This window comes from Leptinotarsa decemlineata, unplaced genomic scaffold, assembly GCF_025532065.1.
Source record: "Leptinotarsa decemlineata unplaced genomic scaffold, Ldec_3_MD MMD2_tig00000199_RagTag_RagTag, whole genome shotgun sequence".
NCBI classification, from domain to species: domain Eukaryota; kingdom Metazoa; phylum Arthropoda; class Insecta; order Coleoptera; family Chrysomelidae; genus Leptinotarsa; species Leptinotarsa decemlineata.
The window spans coordinates 8,930,742-8,956,489 of record NW_027412544.1 but is presented as its reverse complement, the minus strand read 5'-3'; the positions used below and the strand labels follow the sequence as shown (position 1 = coordinate 8,956,489).

General features: G+C 34.0%; 1 protein-coding gene across 1 annotated transcript in view; it reads left to right on the top strand.

Annotated features, from left to right (window-relative positions):
- The window catches only part of poe (E3 ubiquitin-protein ligase-like protein poe), an 81,024-nt gene extending 58,776 nt beyond the window's left edge, over positions 1–22,248 (top strand). Inside the window, exons 28-38 of the mRNA XM_074172900.1 lie at positions 848–1,412; positions 9,150–9,317; positions 12,229–12,429; positions 12,483–13,280; positions 13,333–13,512; positions 14,540–14,764; positions 14,817–15,347; positions 15,409–16,208; positions 18,392–18,716; positions 19,803–19,959; positions 22,016–22,248. Coding sequence (XP_074029001.1) covers positions 848–1,412; positions 9,150–9,317; positions 12,229–12,429; positions 12,483–13,280; positions 13,333–13,512; positions 14,540–14,764; positions 14,817–15,347; positions 15,409–16,208; positions 18,392–18,716; positions 19,803–19,959; positions 22,016–22,080 — 4,015 coding nt within the window. The 3' untranslated portion in view covers positions 22,081–22,248. The remainder of the gene's footprint in view (positions 1–847; positions 1,413–9,149; positions 9,318–12,228; positions 12,430–12,482; positions 13,281–13,332; positions 13,513–14,539; positions 14,765–14,816; positions 15,348–15,408; positions 16,209–18,391; positions 18,717–19,802; positions 19,960–22,015) is intronic.
- Positions 22,249–25,748: the final 3,500 nt, after the last annotated feature.

The following is a 25,748-nucleotide window of genomic DNA, read 5'->3' as shown; positions in this document are numbered from 1 at the left end:
AAATGTATTGTAATTATTTCTTCTTATTTTCTTTGGAAGTTTCCCACCTGTTTTGTTTAATGATGGAGAAGTGGAAAGCCAGTAATCTTTTTTCCAAGATACAGCTTATTAGTTGTGAAAATGGTTATTTAGTATTAGTATAAAAGAATTGAAACTGTAGAAAGTAAATCATCAAATCTTGAGAAATTGCGGGCTACTCATTTTTTCATAGCTCTCTATTGTACTGAGTGCAAGCTATTCAAACAGAAGATATTTTTGATTGAACGCAAACATTACGTTTTTCACTTCTTGAAGAAAATGTTTTTGTAAAACTGTTTAGTGAAAAAGCGTTTCTTGAATATTTCATGGTACAGGATATTGTTAGGAAAGACTAGAAAACCAATTTTCAGCAGCCTTTATTTGCGTCCAATTTATTATACTTCATAGTTTTATTTCTTGTATAAAAAATTTGTAATAATAGAATTTGAGTTTAAGAGCAAAGTTTCAAATAGGGTCCTGGTGGCAATTGAGATAGGTTTACACATTGTTATTTGTTTTGTAAATGAATCAAAATCAATTGAAACTAATTAATACAGTTTATTGTATGATTTTCACTATAAAGGGTTTTACAAAAACCGCGACACGTGTTTCGCTATCGCTGTACAATAGCTTTCTCAAGCGTAAACAGTTTACAATAGCTTTCTCAAGCGTAAACAGTTTACACTTGAAAAAGCTATTGTTTAGCGAAACACGTGTTGCGGTTTTTGTAAAAATCATACAATTAACTGTATTAATTAGTTTTAATATGGATTTTCATCAATTATCGGCCAGTTCTATTCAATTCAAACCAATTAACATTTGTTTGCAGAGATATGGAACTTCCTAGATCAGTGCCTATTCTTGGTGATTCTTCAATTTCACCTTGTGTCCATAATCGGTGCTATGGATGTTCTACTTCTGCTACAGAACACTGCCTTACTCTCCTCAGAGCTTTATCTCATAGCCAGACCACCAGGCAAGTGCTTTGTGAAAAAGGACTTATTCAGGAGTTAGTGTGGAACAATTTACGCAAAGGAAGTGTTCATAATCAGGAAGAAGTGAGACAATTGTTGTGTGTCCTCACCAAAGACAATCCAACGGCCACAGAAGAACTCTGCAATCTTCTTATGGAAAGAATCACTTTGTGTCTCAATGGGCATGTTAATAGTTCGGATTTGGGAACGAGTGTACATCATGAAATATCGTTGTTGGCTGCCATGGTGCAGAAGGAAGATGACTGTTGGGAATTGAAATTGAGGTGTATGATGGAACTATTTTTAAAAGCATGTGAAAACTCACGTAGTCCTTTGGTTATGGAATCTGTAATTTTGCCGTGTTTGAAAATATTGCAAGGTCTAATGAAACCTCCTGAGATTGCCAGTAAGAAAAATAAAGTGAGTATATCTAATAATCATTTTTGCTGCTTGGGTGCAATTTTTAAAACTGGAGTATCATGAGCTTATTGCATTTTATCAAATAGACTCACTGGGAGATTCATCTTTTCTACAAGCACGTAGTTTATTGTTATTATAGAAACATGCAGAATTTTTTCATTTGAAATATTAAATCTGTCAGTGATATCTGGAACAAAAATGAACAAAAGTTTAATGTGGTACAGCTCAAAACAGAGTGTTGCACATAATCTGAAATTTGTTTCATGCACTGGGAGTAATGTTTATGATTCTGGTTCATACTACTTTTCAAAAAGTTGTCAACATATCATGCAGTTGTCAGCCACACTACTTATTTTTTTATGTGGTTGTTCATACAAAGCGGTAATGGACAGCAAAGTGCTGGTTCAGAAAATAGTAAACTTGACTTTATTTTTAAACTCAAAAAAATTAATTAAGTTAAAAATCGGGAAAGACTTCCACCTACCTGATGAAACCGTTCGGAGCGTCTTCGTCAGCTTCTGGAAGACTTTCAAACTTGCAAAACGTAGATAATAAGCGGGTATTATAATTAGCGGGTATTCACGAACGAAAAAAAAACAACTTCGTTCCTTTGCGGTGGTCAATTCAAGACTGACTTGGTCTGCTCCATCTCGCGCATGTGTAGAATCGTGGAAGTCATTTCATCAGCGCGAAATATTTGAATACAAGAACAATTGAAAAATAAAAAAAAAAACAAAAGAAATTTGCTTCGACCATAATATTATCAAGGTTTTAACATTTAAGGACATACACAATAAAGAGAACTGTAACATTCTCCTCACTTTTGTTGAATTATATTCAACAAACTAAGCAGTGGTAAGGGGACACAACTTGTTAACAGGTCTCCTATAAATACCACTATTGGTTTTGACTGTCGCTACTCGAGATACTCCATCCAAGCCAGGATACAGATTTAAAACTCTAGCGGTACGCCACTGTAAGGGCGGCATATTATCTTGCTTTACTAAAACTAAATCACCCACCCTCAATGGAGAATCAGGAGAAGTCCATTTATTTTTTTGTTGTAGAGTACTTGAATATTCCTGGTGCCATCTGGCCCAGAAATCAGCATGCATTCTCAGCAACAATTGCCATCGAGATAGACAATTTAATTTCAATTGTTTCAAATCATAATCTGGAAGTTAGGGGTTCTTTCGTTAAGAAATGCCCCGGAGTTAAAACTGATAGATCGTTGGGGTCCGTACTTAGCGGGTAAAGTGGTCGAGAGTTCAATAACGCTTCAATTTGAATTACTAATGTATGTAACTCTTCAAAGGTGAGGATTTAAGAACCAATTACTCTCGCAAGGTGAGTTTTAAAAGACTTAACTCCTGCTTCAACTAAGCCCGAAAAATGACTACCAGTTGGAGGATGAAAAGACCAGATAATTTTCTCACTTTCAGTAACGTTTTTCATTATTTCCAAAATATATTTATTTGCTCCAACGAAATTCCGTCCGCAATCGCTAAATACATGAGAACAACGTCCACGTCTCGCCATGAATCGGCGCAAACCCGCCAAAAAAGCTTCCGTTGTCATGTCCGATATCATTTCTAAGTGTACAGCTTTCGTAGCAAAGCAAATGAAAACACAAATGTAATATTTGAAAGTTCTAGCTCCGCGGATTCTGACTAATGTAATATTGAACGGGCCACAAAAATCGACAGCGATAACCGAAAACGGTTTTACTTGTGATACTCAAGTTGCGGGAAGATCCCCCATAGGAGGTTGTAAACATCTAGGTTTGAGACGCCAACATTGAAAGCATTTACTCAAAACCTTCGAAATCGTGCGACGCGGTGACAAAATCCAAAAATTTTGTAATAGAAGAAAGTGTAAAGTTTGCAATCCAAGATGTAAATTCATTTTATGCGTATGTTCAATAATTAAATCAGTTAGTCTACTCGAACTTGGTAAAAGCAATGGGTGCTTTTCATCATAATTCAAAAGAGAGTTATTCAATCTGCCACCAACCCTTAAAGATCCGTGTTCATCAATGAACGCGCTGAGTTTTCTCATATATTTAGGCAGTGGTTTATTAGTTTTCAGTTGTGAAATTTCATTTGCAAATACTGATGATTGAGTGAAATTTACTAGAACAACAAGGACTTCCTGTAATTCGACTTCACTAAAACTATGTCCAACTACTTTCTTTAGCGGTTTTTCAAATTGTAAATAAACCTTTTAGCATATGCTAAAATTCGTTTTATTTTATCTAATGAAGAAAATCTATTTAAAATTTCTTCCAAAAAATTTGCTTCAGTAAAAGCTATCAGAGTTGATTTACGTTCTTCCTGATCATCTATACATATTTTGAATTTTTGTAAAGGCCACTCAGATTCTGGCTTACATAACCATGGTGGACCAGTCCACCACAGCGGATGATCAACTAGGTCTTTAGGAAGCAAATTACGAGATGCACAGTCTACGGGATTATCCTAGGAGGTCACATGACGCCAACAGTTAGGAGAAATATTTTCTTGAATCATAGAAATGCGGTTTGCTACAAAAGTGTTATATTTGTTAGGATCAGACTTCATCCAATGTAGAACGATTGATGAATCGGTCCAAGCGTAAACTTGGTTAAATTTAATTTTAATTGAATAAGTTTCCAAAACGAAAGCAACTAATTTCGATAATAAATAAGCAGCGGATAGTTCAATTTTAGGTATTGACAGCGGCTTGGTTGGAGTGACTTTCGATTTTGCACTCAGAAGTGATACTGAAATGTTATCATTCTTAATAACTCTTACATATAAACAAGAGGCATATGCATTCTGTAAACCGTCACAAAATGCATGTAATTCACATCTCATAAAATTAACGAGCTGAATGAAACGAGGTACAGCAATTAGCGATAAATTCGGTAACTGAGTTTTGAACTTTACCCAATTATCAACAATAGATTGGGGGGTCGATCATCCCAATCTATACCTTGCATCCATAATTGTTTCATTATCAACTTAGCACACAAAGTTACCGAGAGGATCAAAAATTCTACCAATTTCTGATAGAATATTACGTTTATTTATCTTGGCCTCTACAGCATTAATAGTGTAAGAGAAAGTATCCAACAAAGGGGTCCATTTCAACCCTAAAACCTTTATCGTGGATTCCGTTTCTTTATCTAATAAATAACTCTCATTATATGAATAACCTTCAGGTAAGTTTTGTAGAAAAACTATATTATTACTTGACCATTTTTTCAAATGAAAACCACCTTTTCTGCACAATTCAATCAATTGTCTCTGAATTTCTAGTGCTACATCTAAGGAGTTACAACCGCCAATAACGTCATCAACATAAATGCTATCGGATAATAAGATTCGGGACGCCAAAGGAAATCTCAAACTTTCGTCATTGGCTAACTGTGCCAAAGTGCGAAGAGCAAGCCAAGGACTGCTTACAACTCCGAAAGTAACAGTACATAGTCGATATTCTATTAAAGGTTCTTGGGGAGTAAATCTCCAAAATAATCTCTGAAAATCTCTATTAGCGGGATTGATCAAAATTCTAAGGTACATGCTACTGATGTCCGATGTAAAAGCAATGGCGTGTAAACGAAAATTCAAAAGTATGGCTGAAATATTTTTTTGTAATTTAGGCCCTTTCATTAATACATCGTTTAGAGAAAAATTATTTGAACACTTGGTGCTCGCATCAAAAACAACTCTGACCTTTGATGTAGAACTGTCTGGCTTGAATACACAAGTATGTGGAATATAATATGAGGGAAAAGCATTTAATTCGGAATCTGGAATTTTTTCCATATAACCTGATTCGATATACTCTGAAAAAATTTTACTATATTCCACACACAAGTCTGTTTCGCGATGTAAACGGTTTTCCAAACTAAAAAATCGTCTAAGAGCGATTTCCCGAGAATTTTCGAATTTTAAATTGGATGTTTCTTTGAAGGGAAGAGATACCATAAATCTACCAGTATCTTTGCGGATAGTAGTTTTCAAGAAAATGTCTTCACACAACTTGTCCTCTTCAGAAATTATTGGCTTATTAGGAATCTCCTCTAATTCCCAAAACTTCTTTATTGCGTTTTCTAATCGAGCCATTTCGACAATATTCAAAAACGAATTTACATTTTTTTGTTGAACTTCACCCACTTTGCCAAATAAAATCCAACCAAATGATGTATTGAGAGCGGTAGGTAAATTTTCGTCACCTCTAATTCGTCCGTCCAAAAGAATTCTTTGAAAAACATCTGCACCTAACAGCAAATCGATTTGTGCGGGATTGAAAAAATGCGGATCAGCTGAATTTATATTTTCAATATAATTCCATGAAGAAGGATCTATCGAAAATGTAGGCATATTTGAGCTAATATTTTCCAAAACAATGAACTCCAGTGTTAAAGACGGTTGACTCGATGATAAAGTTTGAATAGTACAGTTGACAGCGCCTAGCGATGCTTGAGTGGTAATGTTTCCGATACCGAACACAGAAATTGACGACTTGAAAACTTTCGATCCCAAACGATTTACGCATTGCTTCGAAATAAAATTTGCCTGCGAGCCGCTATCGACCAGCGCTCAAACAACGTGTAAATTTCCTCGGAAATCCAAAATTCTCAATTGCACAGTAGCTAGTAAAACACTGTGCTGACCAAGGTTCGTGGTAAGAACTGCAGGGCCTGAGTCAGGATTTGAAATGTTCGAAGAACTTGCAATATTACGACTTGCAGATTCACTTAAATTATGTGATTCAATATTCGATAGTGGTTTCTCAAAATGTAGCGTGGAATGATGAAATGCTGATTGGCAATAGCGACAAGTGTTAGATGAAGAACATTTTTTCTTAGAATGTGTATGACTCAAACAATTTGTACACCATTTGTTCTGCTTCACAATATTATACCGTTCTTTGGGCGATTTATCTAGTTGAGGAACATTTATGAAGAGCGTGTTCACTTTTACATAAAGGACAATATCTGTTTCCAGAAACTTGGGCGTTTGCTATGAACGAGGATGAATTTCTGGAACTAGAAGGTCTTTGATCGCGATTCGTGCGAAAATTTTTATGTTTAGAGCGGATAATAGCTAATGATGACGATTCGTAAGCCTTACAGTGATTGGTCAAAAAATCTATCATATGAGAAAAAACGGGATTCGTTATTGATTTAACATTAAGCTCTAATTCATAGCGAGACTCAGTAAGAGGATCTAACCTTTTCTTGAGCATGTTACAAAGAATGAAATCCCAATGTTTCGTTGGATAGTTTAAAGCCTCAAGCGCTGCAACATTTTCTTCGAAAATATCAATCAACTTTCTTAGTTGAGTTGGATTTTTGACTGACATGTGAGGGCTAGATTCAATTTCTTGCCAATAAGCATTAGCTTCAATTCGCGGATTGGAGTACCTTTTTATTAATGCATTATAAGCAATCATATAGGTATTTTCCCTAAGCGGTGTACAGGCAATTACACTTCTCGGTTCTCCCTCCAACACTGAGTGTAAATAAGAAAATTTTTCAATGTTTGAAAGAGATGCATTATTGTGCACAAGTACATTATAAAGATCAATGAATGACGTGAAACTTTTGACATCTCCATTGAAAGTGGGCAACTTCATCTCGGGAAGTTTTGCTCTGGGTACGGTTGGAGTATTAGGAGTGTTATTATTAATGGAAATAGATTGTTTCGTTAAATCTTCGAATAAATCAGAATAAATAGCCTGTACAGTAAAAAGTTCCTTTTCAAACTCTGTACGGACTGTTTCTTCGTCTGCTAACATCTCACTAGTTACATCATCACTGGAGCTCAAACTACTAATAATATTCAACTGGTGTTTTCCGAAATTAACAACAATTTCTTCCAAAACTTTATATCGTTGGCGGAACTCTGAATGAATATTGTAATCAGTGAGAGCCACATCAGCGACTCGTTTTAACTCTGACATTCGGTTGATTTCCGTGTTTCTAAGGGCTTTTAATTTTTTAATTTTATCACTCATTTCTGTGTTTTGAAAACTTTCGAAATAATATGAAATACCTTTATATTAATATTCAAGACTAAAGTGAGCCCGGACCTGTCAACACTTTTTTATTGTATCTAAGGAAGTCGACTCACCAAAAAAATGATAGCAATAAAAACGCTCTCGATTCAATGGGAATAACGACGATGACCTTGAAATATCTTGAAATAAGATGATCGAAGCAACTTTTTAAGTAAAAAATAATAAGAAAACCAATAATCTTGGCTCGATAGGACCAAAATGTTGCGGTAATGGACAGCAAAGTGCTGGTTCAGAAAATAGTAAACTTGACTTCATTTTTAAACTCAAAAAAATTAATTAAGTTAAAAATCGGGAAAGACTTCCACCTACCTGATGAAACCGTTCGGAGCGTCTTCGTCAGCTTCTGGAAGGCTTTCAAACTTGCAAAACGTAGATAATAAGCAAGTATTATAATTAGCGGGTATTCACGAACGAAAAAAAACAACTTCGTTCCTTTGCGGTGGTCAATTCAAGACTGACTTTGTCTGCTCCATCTCGCGCATGTGTAGAATCGTGGAAGTCATTTCATCAGCGCGAAATATTTGAATACAAGAACAATTGAAAAATAAAAAAAAACAAAAGAAATTTGCTTCGACCATAATATTATCAAAGTTTTAACATTTAAGGACATACACAATAAAGAGAACTGTAACAATAGGCATTTGTGATAACCACATCCTGATAATATATTGATCATTTTTTGCACCATTTTATTGTTTTGTGTTCTCAATATTTCTTTGATGAGGACAAGACTTTCGTCTATATATTATTTCCTGGAATATTATTTTCATGTCATCCATAACAAATTTTATCTATGGAGTTTATCTCCATTCACAAATTTTTCATTGTCACAAAAATGGTATATCTTGAGAATAAAAAGAAGCAATCTCTTTCCATTATCCGTGCAAAAAAAGGTGTCTGCAACAAAGGGTCGGTAAACCAATATTCGTAATTTTTTTACTTCTGGTCATTATTGTTGTTATTTCGAAAATGCTATTTAATTCATCGGTGAATATCTCTTTAGAATTCCTGTTTTCTAACAAATGATGATCACTTTCGTTCAGATACAGGATTTGTTGATTGCTTTCATCAGCTATCTTGCGAGAAAAATAATTCATATGAATCTAGTGCTTTAGATAATAGTAAAAAGAAACAATATTGATAATTTCAAGATTTCAAATTTTAATTTCATCTTACCATTGAATCCAAGAATTTGATAACCACTATTGCTGTCCCATATTACATTTTCGATTTTTTTTTGAGGATTACGTTTCCACTCAAACGAAAACATGGATTTTTTAGTATTTTCTTCATCATATTTATCATGATGTAGAAGTTAATCGTGTTCACGCTTATCATATCCATCTTCAACCTCACTTTCTCTGCTACTGAATTCACATTTGTTATTATCTAAGTCAGATTGAGTATTTGCTATTTCTTTCAACTTTTTTGGCCGAACCTCTGCAAGACATATTGACACTTCTAAAAATACCACCAAATAAAGCATTTGACTTCAGACGGCAATGTTTTCTCACTAATATGCGCAGCCACTGAATCGCAATTTCAGAGTTATATTACATGAATCTCTATTTGCCATATTCGTTGGACACTTGTAAAGCTGTTCATTATCATTCATATCATATATTTTGAACTTACACTATACTCATACTGATTGTTTGCATTTAAAAGGAGAAATCGAATAATGTTGCTGTTAGCCAAAATGTTCGATTGGCTGGTACCACCGTTGATGTTCGTAGATTTCTTGAAAAGGATCTGGATCATGCATTTGTAGGATGGAAAGAAAGAATACCTAAGTCAGAAGAATTTGTATCACCTTCAACTAGTTTTAAGGAAGAGGTAATATTCATTTATTAATTTACAATTGTACAACTATCACCATGGTTGACAGTGTTTCTGTGTGAATAATAATAATGTATTCGCTTATTAATCATACTTCCAAATCATACAGACTGTACATAAATAACTTGAACTATTCCTTTATTCATCCCAAGAAACAAATCTGTTTATATTAGGGATTTCAACAGAATTAAAAAATATATATAAAAACGTAGTACTATGTCTGAGTGATATATATTTGCAAGCCTTCATATTCTGTTCATAGGGGAATGAAAAATATAATTTGTGTGACAGATGGCTGTGAGAAAAGGTTGTACATATATAGGTGTAACGAAGCGGTTATATATAGTGGTTATATATATATATATATATATATATATATATATATATATATATATATATATATATATATATATAAAATACACGCGGAGAGGTGCATTGTGACATGCTCCGGGTTGCCTCTTTTCTCTCATGCGGATCTACGACTTTGTAGGTACGTGTGACAGATACCCAAACAAACAACCCACCTAGCTAATGCCGCACAGAGAGTTGAAGTAAAACCATCAGGCACCTGTGCAAAGTCTTTGATTTGGAAGATTCGTCGCAAATTGTTTCCCACTATGAAAAGCAGAAATTAATTTCGTTTGGTCCATCCGACCAACCGATAGACCGGTTTCGGGGTGATTGCCCCATCATCAGTACCGGGCATGGTCTCTTCAGAACGGTGTGAACCGTCTGAGTATCACGACCAAATGAAAATAATTCCAGCTAGTCATAGTGGTAAACAATTTGCGACGAATGTTCCAAATCGAAGACGTTGCACAGGTGCCAGATGGTTTTACTTCAACTCTCTGTGCGGCATTAGCTGGGTGGGTTGTTTGATTTTCAGTTGGAATCTGCCACACGTACCTACAAAGTCGTAGGTCTCTATGAGAGGTCTGTACACTTGTTTCTTGGCTCTGTCTGCAGGTGGCACAATGGACATCCCACTTAATCAACTGCAGAGAGATTCTATGATTAGCTGGAATTATTTTCATTTGGTCGTGATACTCAGACGGTTCACACCGTTCTGAAGAGACCATGCCCGGTACTAATGATGGGGCAATCACCCCGAAACCGGTCTATCAGTTGGTCGGATCGACCAAACGAAATTAATTTCTGCTCTTCATAGTGGGAAACAATTTGCGACGAATCTTTCAAATCGAAGACGTTGGGCAGGTGCCTGGTGGTTTTACTACAACTCTCTGCGCGGCATTAGCTGCGTGGGTTGTTTGTTTTTCCGTTGGGTATCTGCCACACGTACCTACAAAATCGTAGGTCTGTATGAGAGGAAAGGGGCAACCCTGAGCATGTCATATATATATATATATATATATATGTATATCTCCCATCGGCATGTTGCATTTGTAGCCATTTTTCGAAAAGATAGCGACTCCCCTGTGTTTGTAGATAGGGCGACAGAAATCAGCACTGTAGTCATTGACTATTATTTTCATAGCTAATGACTCTAATTTGATCTACAGATTATCAGTGTTTGAAGGTGGTTGAGAATGTTTCGTGGTGTATTTCATCAGTTCGGACTTCCATTGTCTAATATAATATAAATTGATTTGAAATCCCTGAAAAAAAATTAAGAAGATTAACCGAAAATAACAATTTCATTTAACAAAAAACTGAAATCACAAAGAAATAACATACAAGCAACAATCAAAAAAATAAAAAAATTGAAATAAATAAAAGCTGAAAATTAAAAAATTGAAAATATTAACAAAGCTGTTATCACCCGAAGACGATTGTGGATACTAACAATCGAAACGTTGTGACGTAACTTGGTTCGGAATCTTTTAATTTTCATTTTTCATTTTTTGTTAATAATATTTTTAATTTTCAGCTTTTATTAATACTTAATTTTTTTATTTTTTTGGTTGTTGCTTGTATGTTATTTCTTTGTAATTTCAGTTGTTTGTTTAATAAAATTGTTAATTTCGGTTAATATTTTTAATTTTTTTCAGGGACTCAAATCAATTTATATTAGGTATATTAGACAAGTCCGAACTGATGAAATAGATTATCAGTGTTCACTAATTAGTAAAAAATTGGGTTTGTATGTCAAGTTGAAGAATTTTCTTACCCGAGCACTGGATTTTCTGGTGAATAATTAAAATCTCATGAGTATTTTTTTGTTGATTTCTATATGTTTTCCTTATTAGTCCAACTGCATTTGGGAAAGGCAAAAAGCGAAAAAATTACCTGAGGGATGAGTATGGTCGTTGAATTCCAACCTCAGGTTGACATTATGTGTCCTTCGTAGTTTTTAAATTTTGTGGTTTTTGCTGATTGTTTTCATTTGTGTGTGGCTGTTCAACTCTCTGAGTAAATCCACCATTGGTTCTGAAACGGACAGAAAATTCTAGTATTTACTTACTGATATAAAATTTTCCACTTCTATTATTTATTTAATAGTTATTGTCCAAACATGTTTATTATGGTGATGCTGATGATGATACCACATTATTAGCTACATTGAAAAACTGATCAGTTTGAAAATATCACATCATACACCTTCTAAAGTATAAGATTCTGTCTTGATATTGATAAAACAAATGATACTCTGTACTCTGAATCACAACTTTATTCTGGAGGACAATTTGTTGGTGAAATGTTTGGCAGTAACAATACATTGTAAGATGTCATAGCAGGTTCATGTAATAAATTTTGGAAATGGATGAGCTACCTGCCTATATCTCTGTGTAGATGTCAAGGATATTGTGAATGAAAGTATTGTTCTTATGGCCTACCATGCTCTTTTTTACGCCATCTTATCCTATGATGATCTACCACGTAGTAACGGCTACATCCATCAATTTACTTTATTTTTCATTTACATAATGTACATAATTTTGTTTTTTAGACAAGAAAATATTACTTAACTGAAAAATATGCAAGAAAATGGAGAAGAAATATCAAGAAATCAATCCGAAATGGTAAACTCAATTTAAATGATACAACATGGTTGAAAGCTGTTATTTTCAACCCAAGTTCACGCTTGGCAAGACAAGTGGCTTGTAATATTATTGAGTATATGTGTGGCAATTTCGAAAGAAAAAGAGAGGTACTAAACAGCAAAATTCTTAATTATTTTGTTACACCGTTATTTTTTTTTAGATTCTCAACCTTTTGACACATTTCTTAGTGGAACTCAGTATTGCAGGAGAGAGCTCTGCTGAATTTCTTACTCTCTATCAAAACCTTATACAAGAAGTGCCTTGGAAACAATACTTGACTGTTCATGGAGTTTTAGTAGTGTTGGCACATCTTATTACAGTTGAAATAGAGAAACTGCATAAGTTGGAAGAAACTACTTTAACGTCCGATCTTGCCCAAGGTTATGCGCTAAATCAGCTAACAGAATTACTGTCGTCATTTCTTGATGATGCCTGCATCAGGAGGCAGTACAAGGGACGATTAGTGGGAGCCGTTTTAAATGGTTATTTATCTCTAAGGAGATTGGTTGTACAAAGAACAAGACTAATAGATGATACTCAAGAAAAATTATTAGAACTGCTGGAAGAAATGACAACTGGAAATGAAGAAGAAACCAAAGCGTTTATGTCTATTTGCATTGAAACTGTAGAACGATACAGCCTTCAAGATATCCTGACTCCAGTTTTTATCTTTGAGAGGCTTTGTTCCATAATTTATCCAGAAGAAAATGATGTTGGGGAGTTTTTCCTGACATTGGAAAAGGATCCTCAACAAGAAGATTTTCTGCAGGGTCGCATGCTGGGTAATCCCTACTCTAGTCTAGAGGCTGGTCTTGGGCCACTTATGAGAGATGTGAAGAATAAAATCTGTCAGGATTGCGAACTCGTAGCTCTTCTGGAAGATGATAATGGCATGGAACTGTTAGTTAACAATAAAATTATGAGTTTAGACTTGCCAGTTAAAGATGTTTATAAAAAGGTTCGTACAAGAAGATAATTTTTTTTTCTATTGAACAATGAATTTTTTGTAGGTATGGTTGGCTGAAGGAGGGGACCATGAAGCTATGCGTATTGTTTATAGGATGAGGGGGCTTCTTGGTGATGCAACCGAGGAGTTCATTGAGAGCCTCAATAATAAATCACAAAATGCTGTGGATAATGAAGAAGTTTATAGAATGGCTAATGTCTTGGCAGATTGCAATGGACTTCAGGTATGAAAATATACTGGGCTTTTTTTTGTGTACTGATACATATATTGAAATGGAATAATCAGGCTTGTTTTATGTACTGCCTGTTTATTCAATTGTCCGTCAATTATTGTGTCTGTTTAATATGTCAAAAAAAGAGATATAACTTTTACAAGTTTCATTACATTTGAACTCTCTCAAAATTCTGAATCTTGATCATCATAAAGGAACTTGTTTTTTCTCCAGTAAAGGTGGTGAATAGAACAACCATTAGTTACAATAAAACATTTCCATCAAGATATTTTGTTTTTTCAAATATCCTTGGTAGCTTAATGTGATGAGCTACAAGGATTGTAATATGCGGTCTGCTCCGACTGTGGTTAGATTTGTAATACTTTTTTTAATGCATTTTCGGTTTTTTGTATATTTAATGCATTTATTGTCGGCTGGGTTACGTTTACAATTCTGATTTGTTAAAAATTTTACTAGCAAGCCATTATATTAATAAAAATCTAAAAAATACAATGTTCCTTCTTTGTTATAATAGTTAAATTCGATAGGTCATAAATGAGATTTGCTTCATTTCATTTAAAATCGCTAGCAATATATTAAAATTCGTTTTTCTGTCAATATTAGAGGAATGTAATTCTGATTCTTAAAGATCACATGATTTCAATGTGGCTTCCTAGACATTAGTAGAATTTTTTCAGATTATTTAAAATATAATTTTGCACTACCTATATTTAAAACTTTTCATAAGTCCAGAATTTTATATCTCACTCTCACCTAACAACGTATTGACATTTTTTTATACTCCACTGATGATCTAAACGGATCCATGGAAGAAGATTGCCAAATACTTCAAATTCTTGCTTTTCGTGCTATTCATAGTTATGTTTTTCGTCGTGGTTTTATGAAACGGATATTATATTTAACAATATTTGTTTTGTTGAAAATATACTTGAAACAGGTATTATTTTTTCTGACTCATTTGAAATCAATCTACCTTTCAATGTGAGGGTAATTAATGACTACCCTTTGGAAATTCTAGGTGATGGTTACCAGATTAGGAGCTATCCCAAGTGTTTATAAAGCCAGACCATTGCTTCAGGTATTATTGAAATTGTTCAGGTTGTGTGTCAAAGTTAATCGATGCCAGGAAGTACTTATAAAGCCTGAAGTGGGAGCCATGGAAGTGTTTCTCCGTACTTTACAACTTTGTTTGGACAGTGATCCTGATTCTAGTCAAGCAGCTGTAACTGAACAGCTTTTAGATGTAAGTTTGAAAGAATATTTCTCAGATAGATTTTTGAAAGTTTCTTTTTCAGATAATGGAAACAATTTTGTCCAAAGCAACTAGTGAATCTTTAGACAAATTCAAAGAATTCTCCCAAACATTTGGTAGCCCAGAATATGTAAAATCTTTATTAAACTGCACCACCCAATCTATTGTTAAAAATAACAATGCTGTATTGGTGCATCTCACAAAAGTTTTAGCAGCTTTGGTTTATGGCAATGAAGAAAAAATGAAAATTCTTCTAAATCACTTTAGTTCAGTACTTCACTTCAAAAAGTACGATTCAGATCACAATTCCGAAGACCAACAAAAACTTGAAATGTTCTGTATCTTAACAAATGGCATTGAGAAAAATGCTATCGGAAATACTCTTAAGGACCACATTATATTGAGGGACATAGTGAAAAATGCACTTGAATATATCACAATGCACGCACCTTGTGTGAAGCCAACGTTATTGCGTGTAGATAGTGATGAATTGAAAGATTTTATTTCGAAACCGTCATTGAAGTATATTCTAAGATTTTTAACTGGGTTGGCCCATAGTCATGAAAAAACACAGGTAATACATTTTTCATTTATATGTGTACAACTTTCCTTAATTTGAATGATTGAATTCTTAGGTTGCCATTGCTTCTGCAGAAACAATCCCAATTATTCATAGACTGGAACAAGTTTCCTCAGATGAACACGTAGGTTCTCTAGCAGAAAATCTTCTAGAAGCTTTGTGTACAAATCCAGAAGTTGCCAAACAAATTGACGAGGTTCGCGACTTCACAAGGTCAGAGAAAAAGCGTCTAGCTATGGCAATGAGAGAAAAACAGTTAGGTCAATTAGGTATGCGAACCAATGATAAAGGACAGGTTACTGCCAAATCAGCAATACTTCAGCAAATAGAAGAACTTGGAGAAGAATCAGGATTGGTATGCTGCATTTGTCGTGAGGGTTACAAATACCAGCCAACAAAAGTGTTAGGTCTATACACTTTTACAAAACGATGTAATGTAGATGAGTTTGAAGCGAAACCAAGGAAAACAATTGGATATACCACTGTCAGTCATTTCAACATAGTTCACATTGATTGCCATATGAGTGCAGTAAGATTAGCGAGGGCCCGAGATGAATGGGAGTCTGCAGCCTTGCAAAATGCCAACACTAAGTGTAATGGTTTACTTCCGCTGTGGGGTCCTCAGGTACCAGAATCTGCTTTTGCTAGCTGTTTAGCAAGACATAACACCTATTTACAAGAAAGTACCAACCATAGGGATATTGGCCACAGTTCTACCATCCACGACCTGAAAATTTTGTTATTTAAATTTGCTCAAGAAAAAACATTTCACGAAGATACTGGAGGTGGAGGACCTCAGAGTAATATGCACATGATACCTTATTTGATCCATGTAGCGCTCTATGTGATAAACACGTAAGTCGAAAGAATAATAAAGTAAATCTCAAAAAACAAAGTGAAATATACTGGGTGATGCAAATTCGATCCTCACCATTGGGATCTCGGAAACTATGAGAGATACGAAGATGGTTAAATTGGGGCAAAGTTGCGTATTTACCTGACTAACAATATGCCATTGAGAAAGTTCTGAAATTCCGAGTATATCCGGAGATATCCGAAAAAAAACAGAAATTTCGGAAAATGGTTTTTATTTTTTTCTGGATTTATTTTTCAAAGGATTCGAAAAATAAATTGCACTTCCACATTGCCACTTTTTCCGTGCTACATAATGGTGTTTTCAGATTTGCTATCCAACGTTTCGTCTTTCGGCCACCATCATTAACTTTATTTTTTCTTATGGGCGCTACATTGGATTCTTTCTGTTTTGAATAGAACCAGATTTTACCTTTTCAATTATTTATCATAAGTTATCATCCTTTTTCGAAAAATTGAAGATATTGAAAAAAATTAATTCTTATCATAATTGGCTTTGACTTTGATGTTTCTAAATTTGACTTTCAATTTGTTACACTCAATGACATTTTGTTATTGAATTTTTGGGGAAAAATGGCTTTCACAAATGAATAAAAAAAAGAGATATGATACAAATTTATTACAAATAAGATAGAAACAGTGTTAGGACATCGGAAATGTATTTAAACTTGTATCCGGAAAGACAATAACCACATCGAACTATGTTCAAGTTATTTGATCAAAATCTCAACGAATTTGGTTCATTTGAAAAGCCGAGGAAAAAATACGGAGACAGAATGGACCAGGACACTAAAGTAAATTTGATAAATGAGGTATGTATGTGGTAAGCCAGACATTGTGTCCTTTTCCATAAAAATTGATAATTTGCAGAGAAACATTAAGCCGGGGAAATCTACACACCAAATTTTCTCCGAAATGAATATTTGTCATAGAAGTGCTTGGAGACATCTCAAAAAAAGTGGTTTAAAATGTTACAAAATACACATCTTGAAAATTGCATCCAAGTGATCCGGAAAGGCGATTAGAATTTTGTAATTGGCTAATAAGAAGACCTGATTTTCCTGTTTTCCTGGAAAATGTAATTTGGACAGATGAAAGCACTTTTACTAGGCCAGCATTTTGAGCATTTGCTGTGATTTACTTTTGTCTTTACATTTTAGTAATTATTGTTATTTGTTCGAAGTTCTATTTTCATCGAAAAGGGCACAATGTCTAATTTACCTCATTTATCACATTTTGATTGTTGATTCTGTCTCCGAACCAAACTCGGTGAGATTTTGATTCAATAACTTAAACATAGTTCTATGTAGTTGTCGTCTTTCGGGATACAAGTTTAAATACATTTCCAATGTCCTAACAATGTGAAAGCCATTTTTTGCCAAAAATTCAATGAATTGTACAATAACAAAATGTCATTGAGTGTAACAAATTGAAAGTCAAATTTAGAAACATCAAAGCCTATCATGATATCTCCAATTTTTCGAAAAAGAATGATAAATGATGATACATCATTGAAAAGGTGAAATCTGGTTATATTTAAAAAAGAAAGGATCCATTGTAGTTGATGATGGTGTAGCATCTGAAAACACCATTACGTAGCAGGGAAAAAGTGGCAATGTGGAAGTGCAACTTATTTTCGAATCCTTTGAAATATAAAGCCAGAAAAATTAAAAACCATTTTCCGAAATTTCTGTTTTTTCCGGATATCTCCGGATATACTCGGAATTTCAGAACTTTCTGAACGGCATATTGTTAGTCATGTAAATGCGCAACTTTGCCCCAATTCAACCATCTTCGTATCTCTCATATTCTCTGAGATCCCAGTGGTGAGGATAATTTGAAACACCTTGTATATTAGGTACTTCTAGCCTAACATTGAAATATCTATAATTAGTGTACTTCCACCGAGTGAATGCGATTATAAATGAACTATTTTTTTACATTCACAACTATCATTGAACATAATTTCACAATTTTCATATATACAGAGGGGCTGAAAAAAGTATAGCTGAATAGGAGGGATTTTTAAAAACATGCCCAGTTACTTGTCAGAATATTACTAGAGGGCATAATTTAGAAGGGGAAAATCCAGCCCAGTCCTGAACATCTTACATCTGTTTATCACACATACCCATTGATAATATTTTTTTTTATAATATTTTCAGAACAAGAGTAAGTAAACGAGAAGAATCTAGTCTGATGGCTTATCTCGAGTCAACAAACATGGAGAAATGGGTCGAATCAGCTTATGAAGCTGAAGGTCCTCTTTACTGGGCAACAATTTCCATTCTTCTTCACTCCTTAGCTCAGTGGAACTCCCACCGAATATCTCACCTCAGAAGGCTTATAATCCTTGCACATGCACGACATTGTCAACCATCGGGTCCCGCCAAAAGTTTGTCAGATAAAACTATCAAAGAATACTCTGTTTACAAACCATATCTTGTGTTTTTTGGACTTGTGGATGGAATTTATAATTGTTTCTTCAAGGTAAGAAATGGAGTAAAGTTTTGTTACTAAACTTATATGATTATTATACATGTTGACTAAAGAAATCAAAGTGGTTGCCTCAAAATATTAGGAAATGAAAATTTTTTTGTAGGCCTTTACTTCAATACCCAATTCAGGTAAAAACACATTTGAAAAATTAGAGAAAATTGGTTTTCGTGGGGTTGTTAAAAACCAACTTGACCAGTATAATTAAACAAGTCAATATAAATGAAACCTCAATTAAATAGGGAATATTCGAGACCAAAAGGTTCTATGTGAAGTTTAGTTTTGTTAATTATTAATCTTAATCAACTATTTTGTTTTGAATTTGTAGGTAAAATTAATTATTTCTTTGATAATACAGTACTTAAGTAACGAAACTTGGGAGAATTTGCAACATAAAGCAGAAAGATATTTTAAAATTATCAGTTATTGAAGCTTTAAACTTTCACGGCAGGAAGTGAAATTTGAACTTTCATTATTGTAGTTTGGTAGCTGTTGTCCAATGGAGAGATTAACTAGAAATTTTTTGCCTATAACTACGATGGACATCTTCAGCGGCAGTTGGCATCAATGCAACATAGGTCTCACTAACGAGTATATCAAGGAGGAGAATCCAACATTTTGCTGTGAACCACTGCTGACGATGCCCACCGTAGTTATGAGTGAGTCGTTCGTTAATTTCTTCATTGGATTACGACTGCCCAGCCCAGATAACCAAAGTTCAAATATCAGTAATGAATTTTCAACTATATGCTAATGAAACATTAATATTATTGCCAAAATTCAAATGTCTGAGCAAAAACACTCTTTCGAGACACGCGTTTTGCATACCAAGTGTCAGGAGATGATGAAAATTGATGATGCTAACTTGGTTGACAAAACACAAGTCAAGAGGCAGGGTTTTTGTTCTGGTGTGGAAGTGTTTTCTTCGGGTACTTTAATTTCCCTATCAGCAGTTTTTTAGCTACAAAGATTAGTTCCCCAAATATCTCAACAATCTGCGATATTGGTCTCATTAAGTACGTTATCTAAGTAAATTCAATCCAAAATGAAAATATATCTAATGAGTTCGTTTCATTTCAGAATGCTTCGGGTGCAGATGATCAGTGGCCAAATAATCTTGCAGATTATATTCGTCATAATGATGAAGCATTAATGAAATCTTCGGAAAAGTTGCTGGGTATATACACAGAAGAGTTGTTGCCTTGTACTTCCTTCCCTGAATTTTGTGATGTGGCAGGTAATGCAGTTGAATATTTTATGAATATCGGTATCTTAAATTGTATATGTATCGATTGCATATTACTGGAGTTTTATCCCAACACCAAACCGTTATTTTCAATATCTCGACACGTGTTTCAATCACCAAGTGATCATCTTCAAGAGATATTAATCTTCCTCTTGAAGATGATCACTTTGTGATTGAAACACGTATTGAGGTATTTTAAAGTAATATTCATTGCTACACAAAAGGTTTCAAACACTAGTACATCTCGATTGCACACATGTCTGGATCATCCCTCAGGTGGAGGTAACTCCTATGCCTCTCTCACCAGAACTGTCTTCAATAGCTGTGTAAATAGCATTCTTGTTCCATATCTGGCTGAAGTAGATATACATGATGTTATAAGATCATAAAAAAACAAAAATTGTGAGAAGTTTTCCCCTAAACTTTTGAAAATTTCGCACGTCTCTATTATAACTCCTTCTACAAGGTCAATCGAGCCATCCTAAGCCATAGTGAATTTCCAAATATGATGTAAATATTTCGAATATTTCCATGTCCAAAAAAAAGGGATATTTTTAATGAACAGTGATCAATATTACCATTCAACAAAGCATTGAAAAACTTTACTGGTTTTGAATATTGAATCAAGTATTTGAAAATGATAAATATATTCTTTATTGTCTAAAGAACAAAAATCCTTATCGACAAAGCATATCTTACGTTGAATAGTATAAAAAAAAGACACATATCAATCATGAAAAATAAACCTAAATAATTTGAAAGGAAACAAGGTACATCAAATCGAATACCACATCAGACCAGGGTAATTACACTAACACAAAATGAGTTTTAGTATTGGAATTGAATCCGATTTGAAATTTAAAATATTGATGCAGGTCTAATAATATATACAGAGGGAGAGAAAATAGTAATTGGCTAACTCATAAAGTTTCAACTTTTGGTGTCCCGCAAGGTTCGGTTTTGGCCCCAATTTTCTATTTGCTCTATGTTGATAATAAAGAAAATATAGGTTTGATGGGTGATCAAGATCTTGAAATTGACAGCAAATTATTCAACCAAGTTGAACAACATAAATATTTAGTCCTAATAATTGATAAAGATTTAAATTTTGAAAATCTTATAAATAAGATAAAGAATCGATTGTACCACTGGTTGGAGCAATCAGAAGAATACATTCATTAGATATCTCATAATTTGGTCATCCTGCATTCAAAGGGAAAAAATATAATTTATCGTTTAATGAATGAAGCTATAAGCTAATATTTTATAAACTATGGGAAACTCTACCTTTGGAACTAAATAAAATAACTAATAATCTTTGAATCATTTAACAATCTTTAAAAAGCTAAATTTGTATATAAATTGTTTAAAAATTTCTTGAAAAGTAATATTGAATTATTAAAAAATTCTAAATTACATGATCGTAATACAAGAAGTTTCAATAATTTTCATCTTGATTTAATACATACTACCAAAGGAAAGTAATCAGATTTTAAATTGTTTAGAAGTGAATAAATTTTTACATGAATTGCCAATATTTTACCTGTTTTTCTTACTGAGTGAAGTTTTCAATGCTTTTTAAGGATTGTTGCGTCTCTAATTTTCCTTATCTCTAGTGGTAGATTGTTGGATGTTGAGTTTGGAATAGGTAATTTACTATTTTCTACCTGGCGAGTACTATAATTCGTTTGGGTGGCTTCGAAGCTATTGATGAATTTTTTTATCAGGAATGCAGTTTCCATTATGAATAGTGCTACCATCAGAATTTTATACTTGATAAATTATGGTCAATACAAATCTTGATTTTTGCTTTACCGTACCGTACCGTATTGCCCTTTTTAATTGGATTAAAATGTGAGATACGATTAGTAAATGATGAACAATCTTTGTGGGGTGGAGAGGTTCATATTTGATTGACTTCTAGTGTCTTTGTCTATCTGCATGTATGGATGTACAAAAAATACATTTAGGTGAATTTGTTGAATTTAATAATGTACATCATTCAGGAAAATGAATTGTTGGTGTTATATTTTGATTATTTTTTCAGGTCTATTAGATGATGTGGTCAGTCCTGAAACGTACATTAGTGACCTGTTGAATGGTACATTTTAGTTTAAAAATATTTTGAATTTTAACTCCTATACAAAGGCTGTATACCATTTTATTGTTTGCTTGCTGCTAGATTCAAACCTGTAAGTAGTAAATATTTGCTTATTGTTGGAATTTTAGAAAACTAAATTATTGTACCTATTATTGAACAAATATATTATTCAATAGTTCTGTTTTGTTTTTTATTTTCTGAAGTTGTCATTTTTTATTAGAAAAATATTACTATGTATATTCATACTACCATTGGTTTGCTCTGAAGCAAATTTTTATTTTATATTATTTTAATTTTTTTATTATTAAAATTTTTAATTCATAAAAAAAAAAAGGTAATACAAATTATGAAACAACAAAAATTAATTGGCGCTCCGGATTGTTTACAGTGGTGCATTTGCCGGAGATTACCATCGTGGTAATCTCCGGTATTTTGGATTTAAAAGCCCACAGCGCCTCTGGAACAAAGTCACTTCCAATGTGGCAAACCATCAGCCTTTTTCCTTTCCCTAAAATCAAAAAGTAATTTTTCTTCTATAGTATATACCCAGACAAATAAACCAGCTGAAGATGGCAGCCATCTTGATAATGCAATGAATTGAAAAGCCTGGATATCAAAAGTATAATTTAATCAGCTGAATAGATACCAAAATTGTAAAATATACATGTACGAAAGTAAATAAATGTAAATAATATAATAGGATTACAATTTACCCGATGGATTTTCAATCCTGTTAAAAGTCCAAAGAATGCCTCTCATTAGAAAGTAATAGAATTACCATCCCAAATTTTTTATTTGGTATGTCCAGCATTTACCCAAGTCTCGTTTCGTCTTGAAAATGAATCTTTGTATCTTCATTCCTATATAGGATTCGTGGTATATTCTAGGATGCTAGGACCACTCATCTTTGAGTAATATTGGATTTTCTTGACTCTCATGCTTATACAGGTTTGGAATCATTTCCTTGGTTTTTATGTTGAAATGAGATTTTTTCGATCTTTGACCTAGGAGACAAACACATTTCCGAAGACTCATCAACTGTATGTATCCCTGCTAGACAATGACATATTTATGTGTCCTGGATATACTACCAAACAAGTATTTAAACAAAACACTAGAAATTTCGGTATATGCCCGAGAAGCAAACACTTTTATTTAATATACTTCGAAAGTATTCAAATAAAACAATATCGAAATTACAAGGAATGGTATTTAAAAAGATACAATTCAAACAACACAAATAAACTTAATAAAATAGTTGCTAGGGCGATACACTTCACACTGAAGGCCTTTTCTACTCTGATCTGAGTATGCATCTGCATAAAAACAGTAAAAAGCATTTGTAGCTGCACCGTATAGAAGTGTTTACTTCTATACGGTGGTAGTTGTCTGCTCTTTAGACCAATACCATTGCAGATTCCAGCAAGCCACGAAGCGATCATTATTTGTAAGTGCTGAATCTCGGATTAGAATATGTAGTATATTATAAATGGAAAGTCACTCACTCATTCATCTGTTTATCCATACTGGTAAGTCCTAGGAAGTTAAAATTTGATAAACAGGTGCTTCTTAGTTCCTAGCTGCACACTAAGAAAGGATTTTCAAATATTCCAACTGAGGAGCCCCCCGTGGGTGTAAAAGGGGCTCTGTAACATATAAAAATTACCTTTTCGTCACTGTTTCTCCATACCGCTTTATTTTCGGAGGCTGAAATTTTGAATGTAGATGAGCAATAAGAAAGGATGTTTAAATATCCCAACGGGGTAGCCAGCCGCGGGGAAAAGGCGTGTTCTTTTTTTTTAAGGACAAAACACAAGCACTACAGGAAAATTCTTAAGGCGCTCTCAGAGCGGTGCTTGTGGAAAGTAGCGATTCCCATTGGATCTGAATCGCTGGAGATTAAATCCATTTGAAAAAACGTTCTCAGGAAGTTAATTCCACATGAATGCAGTTTTACAGATAAAAGACTTCTTAAACAGTGAAGTTCGAGGTGTACTGAGTTGAACCTCAAAACGATGAGCAGCCACAGTCCGTTGCGTATTTTTCTGATATGTACCGTTCTTGGTGGAATCAAATGTGTCAAGCCACTTGAACACTACCCATTAAAGTATCTATAGAAGAGAGACAAATCTCCAACCTGTCTTCGATGTTCCAGGCTATGAAGGTGATGTTCGCGTTCCCAATCAGGCGGATGGCTCTTTTCTGGATGGAATCCAGCAACTTCAGGGTATGTTCAAGGACAGAGCTCCATGAGAACAATACTCCAAAGAAGGTCTGATCTGAGCTTTATAAAGCATCAAACATTGCTGAGGTGTGTACAGTTTTTTGGTTTGGAACAGTGTTTCAAGCTTTTGAGAAGCAGCCTTTGCAATTCCAGCGTCATGATTGTGCCAAGACATATTGGTGTCCATTTTAACCCCTAACAAACTTATCGAAGCAGAAAGCGGAATTCTCTGGCTTGACATTATTATATCCGGTTCAGACATTTATCTTCTTGGAGAAAACCGATGCTGGGTTTTTGTGGCATTAAATTGAGCCTGCTTACTTTGACCCCAATTCGAAATCACTTCTAGAGTAAGATTTAAGATATGCAACCTCCTGCTGCCAGTGAAGATGTGCCTCCGTAGCCGATGTCCTGGAATCCAAATGGAATGACGAGACATCTGTGCTGTCGTCAGCAAAGCAGTATATTGGATTCGTGTTTTTTTCCAATAAGTCGTTGATATAAATAAAAAGAGGGTTGGGGACAATATGTATCCCTGGGGCAACACCAGCATTGATGGTAAAAGTATTTGAGAAATATCCATTGATGGCCACTTCTGAGAACGTTCTTTCACGAAGCTGAAGAGCCACATTCAAAAATGATCCGACAAGCCATAGCATCGAAGTGTGGCCAGCAAACCCTTATGCTACACACGGTCAAAGGCCTTTGAAATATCAATCATAAAGTAAAGGTACCTTTTCATCTCCATGCCCTGAAATTTCCGGTGGGTACATTTAGTATCAACATTGCACCTGTGCGGACTTTGGTAGTATATAATATGAAGACAATTCGAATGGCATAAAAACTAAATAGTTACCGAACGTCGGCAGTTTTTTTGTATGGTATCGTATGATTAGACCTCATACGCGGTCCAATAATTTTTATGTGGGAGGTTTTATATGGTATTAACTAGTATATTTATCAAGCCCGCCTACATTAGTCTTTCATTTAGCTCTTCGAATTGACTTCTTATAGACTATACTTTACTTGTTTGCATATTGAGATATGTGTGAAAATTCATTAAAAACTGTCTGACTGGATGTTTTATAATTTGAAAAATGAATGGGATATGAATAAAATTATTATTGAGAATTTTGTCAACTTCTTTGAAGTTATAGAGTGTTTAACTCGCAAATTTATTATTTTTTCTAGAATCTGTTTAATAGGGGTATGTAAATTTTATATATAATCAATATTTATTGATAAAATGGTTTCTACTGCTACTTCCACATAAATCGGTTTTCATACCCGATTTTCTAGTAATTAATATACATGTTGAAATCTTGAATATTTATCAATAATCACACCCAAATATTTCATTGCCCTAATATAAATTTAGTTCCTTTTTTATTTCATTTCAATAGGATGTAAAAGGAAGTTCAACTGTGCAACAACACATTTAGTCAATCCAGTGTG